Source organism: Falco naumanni, chromosome 9 (assembly GCF_017639655.2).
Source record: "Falco naumanni isolate bFalNau1 chromosome 9, bFalNau1.pat, whole genome shotgun sequence".
Classification (NCBI taxonomy): domain Eukaryota; kingdom Metazoa; phylum Chordata; class Aves; order Falconiformes; family Falconidae; genus Falco; species Falco naumanni.
The window spans coordinates 30,416,335-30,436,437 of record NC_054062.1 but is presented as its reverse complement, the minus strand read 5'-3'; the positions used below and the strand labels follow the sequence as shown (position 1 = coordinate 30,436,437).

Sequence of the window (20,103 nt, the reverse complement as noted above, 5' to 3'; positions counted from 1 at the left end):
CCAACCACACGAAGTAAAGCTGCCACAGGGGCTGCAGGATGCTGCAGAGTCCCTGTGACCCCCCTGGCACACAGTACCATTGACTCCCAGCTGCCAACAGACCCCAGGCTTGCTCTGTGACCGAAGACTGGCCGCCGTGACTCCCACCACCAGCTTGGCTACCATCATCTTGGTCCAAAACAAAAATCCATGCTTGCAGGCAACATCAGTCCCTAAGGACACTGCTCCCACCCAGCAGCACTGCCTGCTTGGGAAATGCTCCTGCACGGGTAGCTTGCGAGCAACAAGGCGGCTGAGGTGGGGACCTAAGGGCATGTCACACCTACAGTGACAGTGGCCCTAGGACACATAAAACCACCAAGGCAATGGTAACAAAATAATTTTATTCTGCTTTATCAAAAGAACTTAACACTGTGCATGTAAACTTGAACAAATGCATCATGTTTCTTTAAAGAAGGTGCAGATCCAGTGGCAGACCCCTTTAGTCATGGGACCACACAGGCCTTTTGAACAGAGAAAAACCAGTTCCGTCCCATGTTCCTGGTTGCAACTATGTTCCTGCTCTGCAGCTCCCAGCTCGGAGAAGCAAAGCCCAGACAAGGGTGTCAGAGCTGTGGTGATTCCCTCCTCTTGCATACCTACTCAGGCTTCTGAAGAGGTGGCTGCGGAAGCAGAGAGGGATAGAGGCTTTTGCAGAAGGCACTGAGCATCACACACGTGTTGCTGCAGGACTTCAGACTGCAGGAGCATCCCCCAGTGTCCCTCAGACCACACGTGTAGGGTGGCTGATGCATACCCAGCCACAGCGGGATGATACTTAGCCAGAATGACTGCCACCAATGGCAAAGCCATGCACCCACCTGGGTGGCCACAAGGAGGCCCAGCAAGGTTCAGGTCCACACGGAAGCAGCCCTTCCTTTACCGGCCTGGAAGGCCTTCCTGCTCCCTGCATGGGGATCTCACTGTGATCGCTGCAGGAAAGCTGTGAGCTGCCTGGTTATTGCTTCTAGTGGTTCCCCTTGTGCCCTTGCTTCTTCACATCTGCAGGCTGGCAGAACCTACCCTGTCCAGCCAGCATTGGTAGCATGGGTAGCCAGCATGGGTAGCCAACCTACCCACTTCCAGCCATCAAACCAGCCTTTGATGCCAGCACTGCGTAGTACCCAACCCCAGTGAGTGCCACAAGGAGACAAGTCTACATCCCCTCCAGGAGTGCTTCTGTTCTATAAAGCCTGCCTTTGTCTCCAAATTCAACCGAAGTCGCTGCTGCTGGGTGAGAAGAGGCTGTGTTTCTGCCGCAAAGTGCCTGCTGCACGCTGGCAACACCAAACAGATGGAAAGTCAAAGAGATGCGACTCCACTGGCTCAAAGCCCTTCCCACAGGAGAAGGGGGACCTTGCAAGTCAAACAGTACTGCCAGGAGACATTTCAAACACCACAGCTATGAAATACACTGCCATCCCCTCCCTGCCCCGGTACCCTTCCCCTTGGAAGGGGACTGCAGGGTCTAATGGGGCTAATGCTGCGCTTGCCTGCTCCTCTCCTACTACATCAGCCGCATGTTTCAGCTCTGCCTTGCCTGATGGCTGAGCTGCCTTCCAGCACAACATGCAGACATCCTTCCTGCTCCTCTGCCCACCAGCATCCTTTGAAGGCTGCCCTTTGCCAGAAGGGCACCGTTTGCCCAAGCCTCTAGCAAGCGATGACACAAGTTTCCCCATGCAAAAGCTCAGCTTAGTACTCCCCAGGATGGGATCTGCCAGGCACGTGGCTGTGCCACAACCCCTGTGCACCAAGCATATACAGCAAAAGCAAGAAACCTCTCCTCCTGGCAACAGCAGTTCCCTTCCTCTCATCCTCAGAGCACAAGAAGGCTCATGCATGACCTACCCTGAAGCTAGCATTGGTGCTCAGCACCTTCAGCTAGCCTCTCACTGGGGCAGGGTCCTGGTCCCTGGCTCCTGCCACGGCTGGGTTTGAAGAGGAGCTGCTATCCTGGAGCAGAGCACCAACCGGGCCTTAGGAGTTTGCAGACAGACGGAGGAAAGAAAGACCACCTGAAACTGCTGCAAAGTCCTCCACTCATGTATCACCCCAGCTGGCCAGCAGCAGCAGCAGGAGAGGCAGGGTCAGCACACCCCTGCTTTGCCCCAGAGATGGAGGCAGCAGTCAGGGCAAGAGCTGAGACAGCGTAAGGCACCGTACGTTACCAAACTTCCTTGAGGAGAGACACCGCCATCCTCCATGTCAAGCCTCACAGGACAGGAAAGCAGCACTGGAAAGCCTGAAGCCCACACAACTCCTCGGGGGAAATCATTAGCAGAGGTGAAGCACAGGCCATTTGTTTTGGGTTGAACGTTTCACCAAGGCAAAAGCTAAGCATGTTCCTCCCCTTGCCATAACACGGCAGATGGTGCCAGCAACAGATCTCAACACCAGCACCAACTAGCTGAGTGCCCAGAGCGTCACCACCAGCCAGCCTGCCCAGTGAACCGCGCCAGGGCCAGGCACTGCACGTGGCCGCACCCAAGGGGACAGGAAAGCAGGATGGACGTACAGATATCCCAGGCTGGTGGAGGAGAGGCAGTCTCTGAAAATACGGTGGGTTCAGAGGCAGAGAGTGCTACCAGCTGGGGAATGGCATTCCAGCTCAAGCAACCTGCCAGTTGCTTCCCCAGCCATCATCTGGGATCATCACAGAACTCAAAGAGAAACAGGTCCTAGAAACAATCACGTCCTTACTGGCAAAGGTGAGGACAGAGGAAAAGAGGAAAGCAGGTCGTACCAGCAGATTTCCCCCACCCCCTGAGCATGTCTACTTCTCACCCTGCAGCAGCACACAGGGAGCAGGGGTTGGATATATTACAACGCAAACCAGAAGAGCAGATCATCCTGCCAGCACCATTTGTGAGTTAAGAGCCCCGCAACGCAGCAAAGCCTGGCCACTGATGAGAGGACCAGCAACAGATTCCCCACCATGGCTGTTCAAGGACACGAGACAAGGTCCCACTCCTTGGGGCAGTGGATTTTGCACAGGGGAGCATCAATGCTTCACCTGCTTCGCAGCCGAGTTGTCAAACATCTCACCTGCCACAGAGCAGGGTCCCTTCACTCTTCTCTTCCCCTTCACTTTGCCAGCAAGGCAGAGCAGTGGAATTTCAGCCCCCTTTCCCTGGTGAAAAGACCTACAGGGAGGCTGGGGTCTGAGCAAAGATTTCCCAGCTCTGTTCCCAACTGTCTGCTCGGAGGTGCTCCATGCACTCTGAAATCTAGTTTAGGATGCAAGGCGAGATCCAGCCACCCAGCTGAAACATACTACAGTCAGTCACAGGCAGCTAGCTTTTGCTTGGAGAGGGGGAGTTATAAAAGCCCATTAGAAATTGCTTGCTCCAGGTTGTTATCTAGTGCCACTGCCTACAGGAAAGAAGATAATGGCTATGCAGATCCTATTCAAATAACGTATTCCAAACCAAACCACTCCTTGCCCTGAGGAGGAACACACAGCCTCTGCTTGACAAGGAGAGCCCACTCCACTGGAGTCCTTGAGGAGAGTTAAGATAGTGTTGGTAGAAACATGTTTCAGAGTCCACAAAGCAAAGCTTCATCGGCAGGACGAAGGAAACCTCCTTGCTCAGCCTTAGTGAGGAGCACTGGGGAATGGCCAGTGTGCAGCAACATAGCACTCAAAGCTACATCTCCTAGCTCCAGAGTAATGCTTGCTAAATAACTGCACCTGCTGCGGAAGGCTTTCCTGGTGTCTGTCTTTTAATATTCCAGTATAGGTATGTTAGTACAGGATTATCCCTCATTTGGAAGCACCAGTTTAATAGGGGAAGAAATGGAAGAGCAGAGCACTTGCAATGTGTTGCTAGAAGAAAATCAACCCAACTGCCACCTATATACAAGGTGTCCAACACGCGCTGCATCCGCCCCACCAGCACAGGGCACCATCCCCATTCACAGCTGGGCTAGCTGTTGAGCTGTACCGGCTAGCCTTCTATCTCTGTCAGCCAGTGCTTTCCTTCGCTCTGAGGTGGCTTTCTCCAGAGGTCTCTGGGGCCTCCTGTGAGGGAAGGCTGGTTTCTTGGGCAGTCCTCACATTGGCTTGTTGGAAGGCACAGGAATCCAGAAACACGTTGGGGATGCGGTCACCAAAATACAGCTTGCTGTTCGCAGCTATTGCTTGATATTTCATTAGTTCCAGATACTCAGGAGTAAGTTTCAGCTACAAAAAGAGAAACCAGAGACTGTAAGAGACAACTTTCTGGGCACCACATCATCAGATTTCATCTCAGGCAGCTGCTTCCTGGGATGTGGGCTGTTATGTGTTTTTCCAGTGCTGCCCACCTGAACCTAATCTCCTGTGCAGAGGAAAAGAGTGAGCAAGTCTTCTTCTGACCAGCTCTCAAGTGCTCACCTTGTTGGAATCAGCCAGCTTCTGAGCAGTATAGTACTCTGCATCAGCTTTTGCTTTCTCTCTTGCTAGGAACGCAGCATCTTAACACAGCAACAGAGGACAGACAGGAAAAGAAGAATTAGCAAGTGAACAGTCACTAGATCGAGCACCTGAGCCTTCGTCCCCTGGGGAAAAGCTGAGCTGTCCCAGGTGTGCCCATGGCACAGCCCGGCTGGCTGTGTACCTGCACTGCTGGCTTGCTGGAGTGGTACCTACAAAGGGGAGAAATGACCCCAGTGCATAACCTTGTGCTACTGCACTTTTTATTGTTTTTGCAGGACAGCAATGCCTATGAGCCCAGTCCTGAGGTTCTTCTGTCTGCCACCACCCTTAGCTAGAAGATGACCCCAGCAGCACGGTTACCTTCAATCTCAGAAATTCGCTTCTCTGTTTCCTTCTCCATAATCTTCTGTTGATAGTGAATCCTGGCCACCTGAGCAGCCTTCTCTGCCTCTGCAATCACAACAGACTCAGCTCAGATACTCACTCCTCAGGGCTTGAGCATCAGCACCTGGTTGCAGAATCTGCCACACAAGTAGTTTGCTCTCTGCTGCCTACCCCTTTCTGCTTGGACCCTACAGTGCCCGTTTGTATCTAAGTGATACAGTTACAGAAAGAAAACACAGTGCTGATGTTTTTAGAGTTGCACTGGATGACATCCCTTTTACAAGTGTTAAGTCCCCCTGGCACAGGGACATCTAACTTCAAGCCCAGGTAGTTTTTCTGGCAGGGCTGTTACCTCTTGGCCTGCCGCAGCAGGAGCCCCGCTGACGGACAGAGGTGTTCACTGCTGCGGGGAGGGAGACGGGACATAGACACTGCAGCACAAACACTCACACTTTCTAAATGACTGTCGGTGCAGCCTGGCCCTGCCTCCTTCAGGGAGCTGTCAGCAATGGAAGACAACATCCTACCCCAGCTTATTAGGGAATGTAGGAATAGAAAGTCAGTCTGGCCCCCCATCTGCTAGCACTCCCAGCTGGTGACATACCAATGAGTGCTTTCTTCCGGTCTGTCTCTGCCTCCTTCTCTACCACTTTCTGCTTCTGGGCTGCAATCAGCAGCTTAGTCTTCTCAGCCTCCCTGCAGGGTGAGAAACGTTATCACAGGGAAATGGAGCCGGGGAGCAGCTCTGCAAACCAAGGCATGAAACGCTAGAGGCACAAGAAGCCGATCAGTTGCCAGCACCATGTCCTCACAGCCATGAGGACTAGTTCTGTTTGCAGCTCTATGTGCACATGCATAGCCAGCGAGTTAAAGGAAGGGGTTATTCTCCCTCTCTCTTTGGCGCTGGCGAGGCCACCCCTGGATGCTATATACAGTTTGAGGCCCTTGGGATGTCGAGTGAGTCCAGCGCAGGCCAGGGTGTGCCAAGAGGCCGAGGGAGCTGGGCTTACTCAGCTGGAGACGAGGAGGCAAACGGGGATCCAACAGCATCTCCGCCTGCCCAAACGGGTACTGGAGACACCAGGGTCAGACCCTGCTCAGAGGGACACAGCGAGAGCCCCAGAGGCAACAGCACCAGCTATGGCATGGGAAAACCCAGCTGGGCCGAAGGAAACAGCCTGTTCTCGTGCAAGTGGGGTGACCCTAGGATGGAGCCTGAGCAGTTGTGGATCCCCATCCCCAGGGATGCCCCGACTTGGCTGGACACATCCCCCAGTGACCTGCTGCAGCTGTGGCACTGGCCCTGTTTTGGGAAAGGACTTGAACAGGAGATCTCCATGGGTACACAACAGACATACAATTCTGCAAGTCTGCCAGAGAGGAGCTTATGGATGAGACATCAAGACCCCTGAGCCCTGAATTGAGTTCCTGAGTCTTCTAACAGGTCCTCTATAGCACACCAGTGTCCTCTCTACATTAGGGAGTAAGAACACAGCCTTGATACGGACTGAGCAGCTGTCTTTGTGAAGGGCTGAACAGCTTCAAGGTGAAAGAGCTATGGAAATGGATAAACAGAATGCACAAATGCACCTAGCCAAGCACACGCTGACTAGAGCTCACCTTTCACCTTCCAAGCATCAGGTTAAGAGCTTTCTAATAGCATTATGCCTATTCTGGATGCTCAAAACCAATTCATACGATTTCATGTACAGCTACTCACATTAGCTCAAAATTTCTTCGAATGGCTTCTGGGATTTTGGGTTTTGTAACACGCACGGCCTATGGATAAGAAAAAAAAAAGTGAGTGCACTTTAATTTAAACATTTTGATGCAAGCTGTGTAACTAAGAAATGTCTTTGCAAAACCAGGCTGTACTACTCTAGACATCTCCACATTGATCCAAGACCACACATAAAGGTTCACAATCCTCTTGTACAACACAGCTGAGCACAGCTGCTCTCACAGAGGTGCCTTACATTTGTATTTCCCATCTTTGTACCTTTTATGGCACCTAAGTGATCAATTAAGGCCCATGCAGTAAACTGCTAAAGAGGTCCACCACCTTGGTTAGAAGCAGCTTAGTTCTCCATTGCAAAGACTCTTTGAACATCACCAGACAACACTTCCCAAAGTACTGCTTGACAAAGGGGCTCACAAACGCAATGAAATCAAATTGCAGGAGTAAGACTTGCAAAACAGAGACAGGCTACGAGCTCAGGAGCGGATTTCCCAGGGGAAAAGCTTGCAAAAGTGACATGCAATGAAAGACATAGTGGTGAAGACAGGGGAGAGCAGCAGGGCATGGGTGGCTGCTCTTGTTGGCAACTGTGGATCACCAAGAGTTACGTGCATGGCGATACTGACACAACACTGGTACATGCCAGAGACAACTGCTAAGCTGCTCTGTGGAGGACTCTCTCTGAAATATGAGGGGCAACACCTCCAGAAGCAGGACCAGGAGCTACTGCTGTTCAACTGGCATGCTGTGTGCCTCATTACTGAGCTTTGGGAGATGCAGATTGACAGTCCACAGCTGTACAATTGCTTCACAACCCTCCTGCTCCACCTTCACTGTAGATCTAGTGCCAAACCTGCTGCTTCTCTCTGGGGTCAGTAAGCCTGCAAAGAACTAAGGGGCTTCCACAGAGGCGAATGGGGTATGGAAACATCCAAGCAAGTCTTTGTACACACAGAAAAGTTGTTTCAATGTGACAGGCACCCCGGTCCTTGCAAACACCATGCCTGGGCAGAAGAAGCCAACCTATCATTAAAGCAAGACACTCGTTTGGGTTGGAAGGGACCTTCCAAGATCATCCAGTCCAAAAACCTCCTGCTATGGGCAGGTTGCTCAAAGCCCTGTCCAGTCTGGCCTTTAACACTTCCAGGGATGGGGCATCCGCGACTTCTCTGGGCAACCTGTGCCAGTGCCTCACCACCCTTATTGTACAACATTTCTCTCTTTATCCAATCTAAACCTACCCTCTTCCAGTTTAAAACCATTGTCCCCTGTCCTCTCACTACAGGCCTTGCTAAAAAGTCTTTCTCCACCTTTTTTATAAACCCTCTTTATATACTGGAAGGCTGCAATAAGGTGTCCCTTGGAGCCTCCTCTTCTCCAGGCTGAATCTCAACTCAACACTGGGATGTTAGACCAGAATATCCTTCAGTGAAAGGATTTTCTAAGCTGCCACTAGGAGCTAGGCCTCTCCAACTCCCCACAAAGGTACTGCATACAGAAAGCTCACCTCACCAGCCACTGCAGAGCGCACAGGAGGATATTCTTTCTACCTCCATAATACCCCCCGCACCAAAACAAAGATTAGTTTTGAGAAGTGCCATTTCTCCAACACTGACAAAGATTCCTCTGTAATCAGGAATGCTGCCAGGTCTGAAAATCTCCATTAGCTTCATCTTGTTCAAGCCAATGGCTCAATCTATTTAATGGCTCAATCACCTACTTAAATCTAGTAGATGGAAACGCTACTGTGCACTGTCGATATTGTTAACAATCAAATGTTAACATTGGGACACACTGGGACTAATCGGCTGTGCAACAGCTTTGCAAAAAAGAGCATGAAGGAATCAAAACGCAAGCTGACTATATGACAGCATCTTTTCCCTGTGGCCATGAAATCCAGCTCCACGCTGAGCTGCACTGGCAAAAGCTCAGCAGCAGCCTGAAGGCATTTTTTATGCCCCTCTACTTGGCACCAAGGAGGCTGCATCTGGATACTGCACCCAGCGTGGGGAACCCCATAAAAGGGCTACCAAGAAAGTGGAGAGTGCAGCTGAAAGCCACTGAAATGGCAATGTAAACACTGCAGAGAATGGGAACAGGCTGACGGTACGGGACTTCTTCCCTCCTGTTGACCCTCCTCCTTAAATTCGGGGGTGACATTTGCCTATTTCCAGTTATTAGGGACCTCCTTTGACCACTGTCATCTTTCAAAGATAAGAGAGTGGCTTCACAATGGTATGGGCCAGCAACTCAGCACCCTGGGATGCACCCTACCTGGTTTCAGACTTCTGTGTGGATCTGCTCAGTTGTCCTCTACTGTGGGTAATGCTTTGCTTCTGCAGACTCTGCTGCTAGGGTAAGGAACAGGGAGGCCCAAGGGCAGATCTTGGCAGAAAGAAGTCAAAGGTGTTGGGTACTTCAGTCTTTTCCACATCCTTGGTCACTATGTGACCCTGCTCCACAGCTTCCTTGGCCTTCCTCTTGCTGTGGATGCACCTCAGAAGCCCTGTGTATTGCCCTACACTGCCATCATTAGGTCCATGCCTAGCTGAGCTTTGGTTTTCTTAACTCTGCCCCTGCACTCCCAGCTCACTGATCCCTACTCCACCTTTTGTGAGTTTCCTTTTTGCTTTCCAGCTCAGTCAGGAGCAACTTGTTCATCCAGTCACTGTCATTTGGACAGTCTTCACCTGACAAAAGTCAACTCAAGGTTCAACTATTTCACATTATGTGGAAAATGGAAGCAAGAAAACCTCATCAATCTGGTGAAAGGTAAGCAAATTAGAGGTGGAAAAAAAAGAATAATTTTTGTTAGAGAATGAACCTACCTGGATAGTGAGACCTGGTGCCATGACATTGAGGTCCTTCTGGAGGGCCAACTTCAGATTCTCATCTATCTGATCTGTGTTTGGAGGACAAGAGAGAGACTGCTTAGCTTATCGTCTTTTCTCCAACAGCTTATGTGGCAGAGTGTCAGCTGGCCTTGAAAAGCAGGTGTCTCTATGGTGTAAGATAAAGATGCTTTTTGAGATCATTTAGTACCTTGTTTCCCTTCCTATACCCCCTGGAAAATGTTCCTGAAAGGAGAGCCACACACTAGTGTCTCTAGAAAGTTTCAGCTATTGATGAGCTCATGGTATCTGAGCTAAGGGCAAACGCTTTCAGCGTCTCAGCAAGAGAAAGCACCCAGAGCCGGTGGTGGAAGTCCCTTCCCAGCTGGAGTCACACCAGCCCTGCTGACAGCATCAAGCTCTGCCTTAAGTGACCTGCAGGATCCAGTACCTGGCTACTGAAAAAATGCATTTTGCCACTTCCAAGCTCCAGGAAGATCTTTCCACAGAAATGGCCAGTTATGAACAGATTAAGCTGCAGGTACTACCAGGAAACTCCCGACCACAGGTATTTGGCAAGTTTGAGTACAACATTCAAAGATGTACAGTCTCTGACAACCTTTTACCTTCCTGCTCTGCCACTCAAGAAGGAACAGGATGCTGTTATGTCTTTGCTGCTACAGGTAGGTTCCAAGAAGCAGATTTGCTCGTTCCTGAACCACTGCTATTCCCTTGTGAAAACACTAGAGCATTGCAATGAACTGAGAGCACATCCCTTCCGGTCTCACTTGCTAAGAACAGCCAGAAGGAAGCTTTTAAAATAAAAATGTCAATTGAATGACAGAACAGGGGCCTAAAAGCAGAAGTAGACAAGACAAAACCATCATCATAGTGAAGGCAATGGGCACAACTGCTCACACAAGAGCACAGTGGCTACTCTGTGCATCCAGAACTCAGTCCTAAATGGAAAAGGACTGAAATCAAATTCCCACATGCAGATGTGGAAAGGCAAAGAAATCTGAATCATTAAAGTTACACGGGAAGTGGCACATGGATATATAGGGAGGTGGATTCTAGACTGCAACTCCAGCCCAGCAGCTGTTTGCTCACAGGAGCCTGCTGTAACATATTCTACAGAACAGGGAGATTACACAGCCTTTGGCGGGTGCATCCAGCTGCCATCCACTTACCAAAAAGCTCAATGTATACTTCCTGCAGGGTATGGGCACTGCAGAACTGATTCAGCTCATGATGAATTTTATTGAAGATCAAGGTCTTATCGTAGTCTGCAGTGTAGTTTCTCACAATATCGTACACTGAGGAAGTAAGCAAATTATCACAGGTCACCACCGACATGTATTGCTTTCTGCAATGCCACAACCACAAAACAACAGCTCACAGCATTAGGAAAGTAGTGCAGCACTGGGACAGGCGGGCGGGAAATCTCCATCCTTGGGAATTTTCAGGACTTGGCTGGACAAAGCCACAGCTGCTCTGCCCAGCTGTTAGCCAGAAGCTTGCTGTGAGTGGGAGGAAGGTCAGAGAAGACACCTGCAGAGATCCCTCCACCAATGCTGCTGGGAACATATGACTTCAAAGAGCAGAGTAATTACAAGATACACTGCACGGTCCTGTTTTATGATCTGCATAAAGAAATGAAACCGTAAAGCCTGTCCAGGACTTCCATGCATAGGAACAGATACTATTCTAAAGTGAAAACAAGTATCATTCCCAAAACTATGACATGAATTCACTCTTCAATGCCTCAGTAACACTAGCGTTTTGCATTAAGCTATGCTGCTGAAAAAAAGAGCTGTATGGGTGAAATAATCTGGTGAAGTAAGAAGGTAAGAGGCTCCTACACAGGCTCTGCTTTTATAATTTTCCCAGGAACTAAGCTGGCAAGCACCTGGGGGCTCTGTCCTGTATGTTTAGTTACACAGGTGGTCTCCCCTTCAGCAGCAAGCAATAGGATCGAGCACCTATCACATTTCTAAACGTACAGGGCAGAAGCAATCCTAGAATTTATCTTAATCTTTGCAAATCTGTGGCTTTTCAAAAAGCTTGCAGACACATGCATGAAACTCAGTGTTAAGTACTGGGAAACATAGGAATAACAAGACACAGAAAATGGAAGTCTTGCAAACGAAGACAGAGCTGCTACAGGATGAGTGAAGACTATCACAGCACTGCTTGTTGAAACAGGACAGGAAATACCTGCATACGGTGCCAATTTATTCACAACTTCTATTCGATCAATGTAGATCATAACACCGCCACTGTAAGTGAAAAAGAGAATTCAGGAATTGTTACTGCAACTGTTAACAGTGGTCCATATTTAAAGCAAAGTCTTCTTTATCCCTCTTTTACTAAATGCTACGAAACTTTCCCAGAATAATTCTAACTTGAACATTTTGCAATTAGATGGCAGCAAATCCCAGCTCTGTACAGACTGGTCTCTCTTTCTCTCTCCATAAATCAAAAGCATGCTCCAGCAAGTCTGCAAAGCACTTTCACTTCACTTTGTATTCTACCTAGCCAGCAAAAGAAAAAGTTTTTTGATCAGGAATGTAGCTGCAACTATCAGAAAGGGGGAGTCCACCATAAAGAAGGGAAGGCAACAAGGACAACAGATGACATCTGCAAGCAGCAGAGCAGACACAAACTGCAGATGCACCACAGCTCTTCTAGGCAGTAAATAAATAGAAAAGCCCTTAGTTTACGTCCACACATTTACCAACTCCAGCAGGAACTTGACAAGAACCCTGTCAGAAAGGAAGACACAAAGCATGTAACAGACTTTAGTTTACATTCCCTGCTTCAATGTCATGTCGCAAACAGCTCTCCAGTAACACTGCAACTGTGCACACACGCCCAGGCATGTGCACTGTCAAGAAGCTCCATACATCTCACCCCCAAGGAATCATGCACTGCTGGACTAGCAGAGAAAAAAAAGAGGGAATCAGAGGCAGGGCTTGATCCCAGCCTGTGCTCTTACTGAAGTGGCTTTCAGCAGGTCATGCCCACCCCTAGGTACCTGTGACACCAGAGAAAACCACAAACTACAGTGAAGAAAAAAGCCTTAATTTTCAACAGCTCTTAAATCTCTCAAGAGTGTTTTTATAAAGCACGATACTCTTGCAATTTTGTTCCCGGGGCAAAAGCAAATCACAAGTGAGAAGCTTTAGCAGAAACTGGTTATAGAGACAGCTAATCTCCACAAGTGGACCTCCCACATTTCCAAACTTGGTGTCTGTGATGTTTGAACTCCAAATGTATCCCCCATGACAAACCCAGTTTCTTACTTTGCAGATCTTAATCTCAGGCAGATGAAAGCTAAGCCTGCAGAAAAATCACCTGAACCTGCCTGTGTCTGTGCTCTTTAAAAAAGCTCTCCCAGGCACAGCCTATGTTCACTCTGCAAATCTACCTGCTTCATGGCAAGCTATGAGCTAAAAAAGTTGGTGACGGACTGAACTTGTCTGCTGGAAGGGAGAAGCCAGCAGAAAAGATAGTGGTGGTTTAAAGAGAGACTTATTTCCCAGTGAGATACTACTATTAAGAGTATTCATCTCTTTTCCACTCCAGATTTCTCTTTAGGTCATGGTCATTCTTGCCGGCCCTCTCTCAAGAACCATTACTGTTATTTTTAAAGAAGACAGGCTTATGGATCCTTGACAGGTATGTCAGGCTGCACAAGCAGTTATAATGGTGCGGGGTTATGTGTTTTTCTCCGTCTCATCTGTTCTGTGCTCTGCCCCACCACATCAAATAAAATGGCTATTATTGGAAATAATGTCCAACAGCATTCCTCAAGATCTTCTGAACCAGCTCTCATCCTCCTGATTTGTTCTAGTCACCTTATGACATCTCCAGCAGGGCAGGGAAACCCAGCTACCATCTTGGGGTATCTCTAGATATCCCAGTGAGGAACCAAAGCAGAGTGCGTGGGCTTCTTCCACCAGAATCTCCTCCACTGCACATCTTTATGCTGGGGTCCTTCACACTTAAATTTTACAAGGATCTTAAAAGGACAAAGAGAGCACCTGAGACAATCTGCCTCCTACGCAGGACTCATTCACAGCCCTTTACCACCTCATGCGCAAGAAAGGCTGGCACCTCAGACCAGAGAGGACTGCTTGCTGCCTGTCTGACTCAACCAACACTGCCTACAGCAACCCTGCCAAGGATCTCAATCAGCACGGGGCACAAATGAATTCTATCAGTCCTGCTGCTGGTCAGACAATGACTTAGAGGAAACAGGTACTCAAGAGCCCAAACATGCTGGCCACCTATTTCCCCACTGAGGGCTTAACGTTAAACAAAGCCTACAAAGAACTTCCACTGTGTTTTCCATCCATCCACCCAGCTGCTGGACCCATCATCCCTTCATATTGTGCAGTGGGGATAGCTCTTGACCATGCCATTGTAAACACAGGAGCCAAACTGAACTGTAACGCTGATGTTAAAGCGAGCACCTCAGACAAAACCTCCTCTCAAACAGCCTGGTCCAGAAGATGTTAGTAATTCCTGGGGTGCAGGAGACAGCAGCCTGGGCAGTTTCGGGACGCCTGCTCTGGCAGAGGACCATGCACTGATTCGGACTGATTAACATACCTGGTTGACCTGCAACTGTACAAATCCTCTCATCATCCACAGCTGTCTTCCTTGCCCTTTGGCATCTACAGCTTAAATGCTGGCTCAGACAATGCTCTTTCCACTTCAAGAAATCACTACCGTTCTCAAAAAATCCTTGTTTGCCAGAGCCTGCTTCTTGTCAGATGCAAGGCAGGGTGACTCGCACAGGGAGATTTCCAGCGCAACACACCACCGCAGTTGCCACAGCCTTTGTAACGCTGCTGTCTGCAGCCTCTGTGAGGGCTACTCACACCCACGAAGGTGCTCGCTGCAGAGCTGCTCATGGTGCCGGTCAGACAGAGCAGCACTGAGTTGAGCAGTCTCTTTGATTGGGGAGAGAGGAACAAGAAGAAATCCATAGGAAGTCTGAGAGGAGGATAACACGGTGACTATGTGTACCTGGGAGAAGTTTAAGCATGATTAGGAAGCAATGCTGCCTAACTTTACAGGACACAGTGAAAGTGTACGGGGAATGCTACAGGAGACTAACATACACTAGCAGGCATTTCAGTAGACCTTTAAAAGCTTCATACATTTCAGGATTTTAGCTTAGGCCAGGACAGAAGACAAGGGGAAAAAATGAAGAATGTTGCCATAAAAAAGGGGCCGTAAAAAAAGGCAAAGGCTTAACACATTGCTAGAGCTGAGCACAAACAAGACCAGACCAGGTTAGGCAATCAGAGCATGTAAAAATTTGGCTTAAAGGTCAGATCTGGTCTACAGAGATACAGGGATTAATGCAATATATCCAGTTGCAATATTCATGACTTTTTTCCACATAACTGGCTAACAAACAGGTATCTGTCCGAGAACAGCATTCCTCCAGTGCTCTGTTTCCATTCCTGCCAACCATCTGCAGCAGAAGCACAAGATGATTCTCGCACCTTTGCAAATAAACATCTAATGCTTGATCAGTACTATTGCTTGGCATCCTGGCTATTTACTGTTTCTTGGCATTGTAAAAATCTGCACAATATTTAGCACAATTCCTTCCAGCTAAGTTTGAAAGAAAAATGCCACTTACATAATTATCTCATGCATTATCTGCACAACACTATTTTCAACCTATTTATAGCATTCCACAATTAACATACCTGTGAGTATATTCATTCTCAATTAATTCTTCGTCAGTCCTTTGGAATACTTTGCTATTCTAAAACTAGTTTATCAGACTGATTTTCCATCACTTTTTAGAGATCAGCAGACCTGCCATGAGGAAACTGCTGAACTTTCTGAGGAACTGTGTGCACATTTTGTTGTTGGGGAAAGCCAGGTACCTCGGACACCAGAGACAATCCACAGCCCTGAGCAGATACATATTCCACCTGTTGTAATTAAATGGTTTTTGTCTTTGAGGTGACAGCTGTTTTATGAAAATCAGTCATCTGGTCCCAAAGTATTTTAAAATCTGCATTTAATGTATTCACTTAACACTGTCAATTATAAATGGGACAGGTAAGGCAGAAATTGGGGATAGGACACCCACACAACCTTCAGAAGCTTCGTAATGTGGATGAGGATACAGGGAACAGGAATATGAATATGGTGGAAGAGAAACCCAGCCTTTAAAATCTGATAGTTTAATAATCAATTAAGGAAATTTAAACTCTTTAGGACCTATTGTTGTAATGAACTCTGAACTGGGATAGTGAAATTTCAGTTGATTCATTTGTTATTTAAAAGCTAATGTTTTATTATGGAAATGTGGATTCAAAGCTTTGGCATGGAGCAGCTACAGACTTTGATTCCAAATGTAGCAAATTTCAAGGCTCCTGCAGTTAACACCTTAAAAACGGAAAGGGCTACTGGGACCTTTGGTCTGAAGTGTACTCAATTATTAACCAAGAACTGCTTCACCAGCTGTCTGGTGTTTTAAAGCATGTTTATTACCTGTAACTTCACAACCACCTGTATTGCACAACTGAATCCTGCAATGCTGAAATGTAACAGGAATTTAATGAACTAAAAATACAGAATTAAACAGAATATTTAGCTCCGAAATCACAGACGCACAGAATAGTTGAGGCTGGCAGGGACTTCTGGAGGTCATCTTGTTCAACCTCTCTGCTCAAGCAGGGTCAAAGCAGCACAGTTAAATTTTGACTATGTTAGCACATCTAACATGGTTAAGCTTCAGCAGAAAGCTTTTCTTGGTCTGTTGAGAAGGCCTGCAGGACAGCAGGACACCATTCCTGGCCCAGAGATGTGATGCTGATTTACAATGTCCAGCATGTAAAGTATTACTCCTATTTATGCTGTTTATGAGCTAAAAGTTGCCACTAAACACATCACTAAAACTCTGCTGTGGCACAAAAACTGTGCCATTTAAAAGACATGGATATAGAACATAAGTCTTACTCCTCCTTCCTGCAATTATTTTTCACTTGATCTAAAAGCTTTACCTGACCCCAAAGCCCTGGCTGCAGCACTGAACACTAGCATTATCTACAGATACTCCTGAAAGAGATTAGAGATCCAAAACTAAAACCAGCCAGGGCCCACGAGAACTTTATGTTAATATTTAAGCTCAAGTGATGTCTGATACTATAGGAATAATTCCAAGAACTCATTTCAATAAGGGCTAAACCCGATCAAAATTAACTCTGCTTTATTAATGCTGCCACTAATGTTCAACTTTTAATTTCAATGTGGTCGTTATGTGTCGTCATTCAAGTCATACTGAATTATTTTTTTAAACAGAAATATTGTTGATTACCCTAAAGCTAGAATACAAGAAGAATCACCACTTTTGTTTTTATCCTGAAGAAACAATTTGGTCATCACTTTATCTTGTGAATGAACCAACACAACAGGATCTGCAACCCAGCTGAGCTAGCCCTCTCCTGTTACCACTCTGCTTGTTAAAACTATACAGATCTGTGCTGACAAAATAATCAGCTTAATTATGAAGCAGGGAGGTGCCACCCATGCATAGGATTCTTTATTCTTTCTCACTCTCTCTTTACATCAAGTGAAATGTCAATTCCAAAAATGCTCAAATGATTCCAGAAGACTGATTTTCTCGAGTTGTTTTCAAAACGAACCATCTCCCATCAGGATTCCCATTCACCATTTACTTTTGCCCACTGCTGAGCTGAGCACTTTTATTCGCCATGAGATTCAGACCAGAAATACCGCAAAGCAGAGGGCAGATCAAAGCACAAGCAATGGACTATCAGAGTAATGGAGGGAAGGAACCAAGAAAAATCAAGAGAACATCACTATAAATGCAAATACCCTCTGAACATCAATGTCAGCAAAAGCAAGAGCGCTCCTCCCCATACCTCCTGCTCTTGTATTTCTAAGTATGACGTATACACTTACGTTTGGGACTTATTTTAGGGCATGTGTCTTTACTTTTCAGCCTCTGTGTCACAGCACTGTAAATGACTAGCGGCAAACTACACAATAAGAGTGCCTCTACGCATCACCAGAAGAAATATAAAGGAAAAACATACCTTGTCCCACAAGGCACATTTTTCACTTCATCAGTCTGCAACGTCGTCTGAAATAAGAAGACAACCACTGCTCACAAAACAACTCCCATTCTCCAAGGAAGATCATGCTGTGCCAAGACTCACAACCGTTACAAGGGAACACGGAGCCAAAAACATGCCCTCTGCCTCCCTCCCGACTTGTGCAGGTATGGGCAGATAGCAGACTTCTTTTCAACTGCCTTTTGGGAGGTCGAAAGGCAGCTGCGCTCACTTCTCTGCTCTCAGCTCCTGCAGCACTAAGACCTGCAGCTCTCCTAGGAAACAGCTAGGGCCACAGACACAGACTGTCCTCCCAGAGCAAGACATCTCCTACCCCTACCGACACACATGCATGTTGCGGAGATTCCACCAAAAGGACAAGTCTCAGCACACAGCTGGGCCTGGCACCCAAGACAGAGGGAACCAAAGACTTCCTAGGAGCTGCTACTCTGACTATCACATCTCTGAGCCCCTCTGCAAATGCCTTGCCTGAGTCACTCCCATCCAGCAATATCCCTACCAACATCTGCTTCCACTCAGCCTCTTCCAAGATGAGAAGGTACTAACCTGCACAGATTTGAACGTGGTAATGAACGGGAGCATGATGTGGTAGCCTGGTCCGCTCGGACTAGTTAACAATGCACCACCCCTACAGAAAGAGAGAGACATGGGGAAAAGGCTCAAGCAACTGGAAAACAGTAAGTGCTGGCTTTGAGAGCAAGCAAGTATGTTCAAACTTCCAGGGGTCACAGCTATGGCAGTGCACATTACATTATTCATCTGCACCAAATTTACCACCAACTCCCCTACAAAAGGGCTGACTGAGTACCATACTTGCCTGCTGCAACTCAACAATCATTTGATTATTAACACTTAGAGAAGGCAGATATCACAATGTTGCAATGATGGAAGAATTTAGCAAAGAGCTTCAAGACCACAGATTTTCCTCTCTAAATAGTTCACTGGTAACCATGGAAAAAATCCAGCAGTTGATGTGAAACTGCTAGCTTGAATTTCCACAAGGCATTTGGCACAGTCCCTTAGGCAAAGCACAAAGGAAACCTGCAGTCTCTTATGGGGAATGGCAGGGGGTTAAAAGACAGGAGACAGAGGACAGCTCTAAGCGATTGATCCTTGGCATGCAGTAAGGTCTCCTGCAGCGCCCTTCAAGGGCCCGTGCTGTTCAACACGCTTGTAATTAAAGGAAAGAGCAGCACAGAGGAAACTGGTGGTGAGTGCAAAGGATAGAAAAGACAAGACAGAAATATAACAGAAAGGGAAAAATATCACAGAAAGGCTGGTGTTGAACTGCTCTATCCCTTTATTGAAATCTGAAGCAAAATTTAGTCAAGAGGTATTTAATGACTGTGACTACTCACTGCTGTGGACTGACAGTGAGTTGCTCTACAGACGCTACTCAGCGCAGCTCTGAGCCCCGAGCCCAGGAGAAGACTCACTTCAAAGCAACAACGAAGCAGGCACTGCCAGTCCTGGGACAGAGGTAACAGCCCTCAAGGTAAGAGGGAGAGATCAACAAACACGACAAGAGTGGACGGACCAAGAGCTTTGGTCCTCTAAGCTTCCAAATCTAAACTGTGACCCACAAAAAGGGAGGAAGGGGAGGGAGGAGGAGTAGCTGAGCATTCACAAAGACCAAAGCGTGTAACAGCTCTGCCCGGAGCCAGGCTGGCCAGGCCCACGCCGTTTCTGGTGCGAGAGCAGAAACAACAGGGCCTGTGCCCACCTGTGGGCAAAACGCGGAGGGAAGCACGGGAGAGCAGCCACCTCCCGAGGCACTCCGGGGCTAGGGATGGGGCCCGGCTTAGAGCGAAACCCAGGGAACGCCACGGGAGCCGCGAAGGCGCCGGCAGGGAACAGTACCTGTAGTACACGGCCAGGTGCCCCTCCTCGACCCTGTGGATGGAGGAGTACAGGAAGAAGACGAGGAGTCCCGTGGCAGCTGCAACTACGGCTCCCGCCTGGGCCATGGTCATCCTCGCATCACCTGCGGGACACGGACCGTCATCGCCCGCGGCACCCGCCGGGTCACGGGGCGCCGGCACCCGCCACCCGCACCCAGGTCTCCGCGGCCTCCCCCCGCCGCGGCCCCTCGGCCTCCGAGTCAGGGAACGTCCCCGAGGCGCCCAGCGGACCCGACTCCGCAGCGGGGCGGCGCCGCCTCCACGCCGGGCTGCGTTACCGCGGCACGGTATTACCGCGGCGGCGAGCTCCGGCTGACGCGACCCCCGGCGCCGGAGGGGAGGGCGCGGGCACACGCGCTGCACCGGGGCTGCCCCCGCCCCTCAGGCCGCTGCCCGGGCGGTGGCGGCCCGCGGCCGGACCCCCCACGCCGCCCCGGGGACCGCGGCCCGGGGTCCCGCCGCCGCTCTCGCTCGCGGCGCGGCCCGGCCCGGCCCCGCCCGCCGCCGCGCGCCCCTCACCTGCCGCCGCCGCGCGCCCACGTGCGGCCGAGGCCCCGCTCCCGCCCCGCCGCGCACGCGCGCCGCCCCCCAGCTGCGCGCGCCGCGCGGCGCCCGCCGATGGCGTCACGGCGCGCCAGGCCGCCGCCCTGTTGCC

At 48.9% G+C, this 20,103-nt stretch overlaps 1 protein-coding gene across 1 annotated transcript; it reads right to left on the bottom strand.

The window, feature by feature from the left end:
• Nucleotides 1-366: 366 nt before the first annotated feature.
• Nucleotides 367-20,015, bottom strand: ERLIN1 (ER lipid raft associated 1). The gene is given in 13 exon segments (XM_040607256.1): nt 367-4,080; nt 4,082-4,225; nt 4,418-4,497; nt 4,820-4,909; nt 5,448-5,539; nt 6,564-6,622; nt 9,410-9,483; nt 10,603-10,728; nt 11,630-11,691; nt 17,509-17,555; nt 18,094-18,175; nt 19,408-19,531; nt 19,968-20,015. Coding segments are annotated over 12 exon segments (1,092 nt in total). The 5' UTR covers nt 19,521-19,531; nt 19,968-20,015; the 3' UTR covers nt 367-3,957.
• Nucleotides 20,016-20,103: the final 88 nt, after the last annotated feature.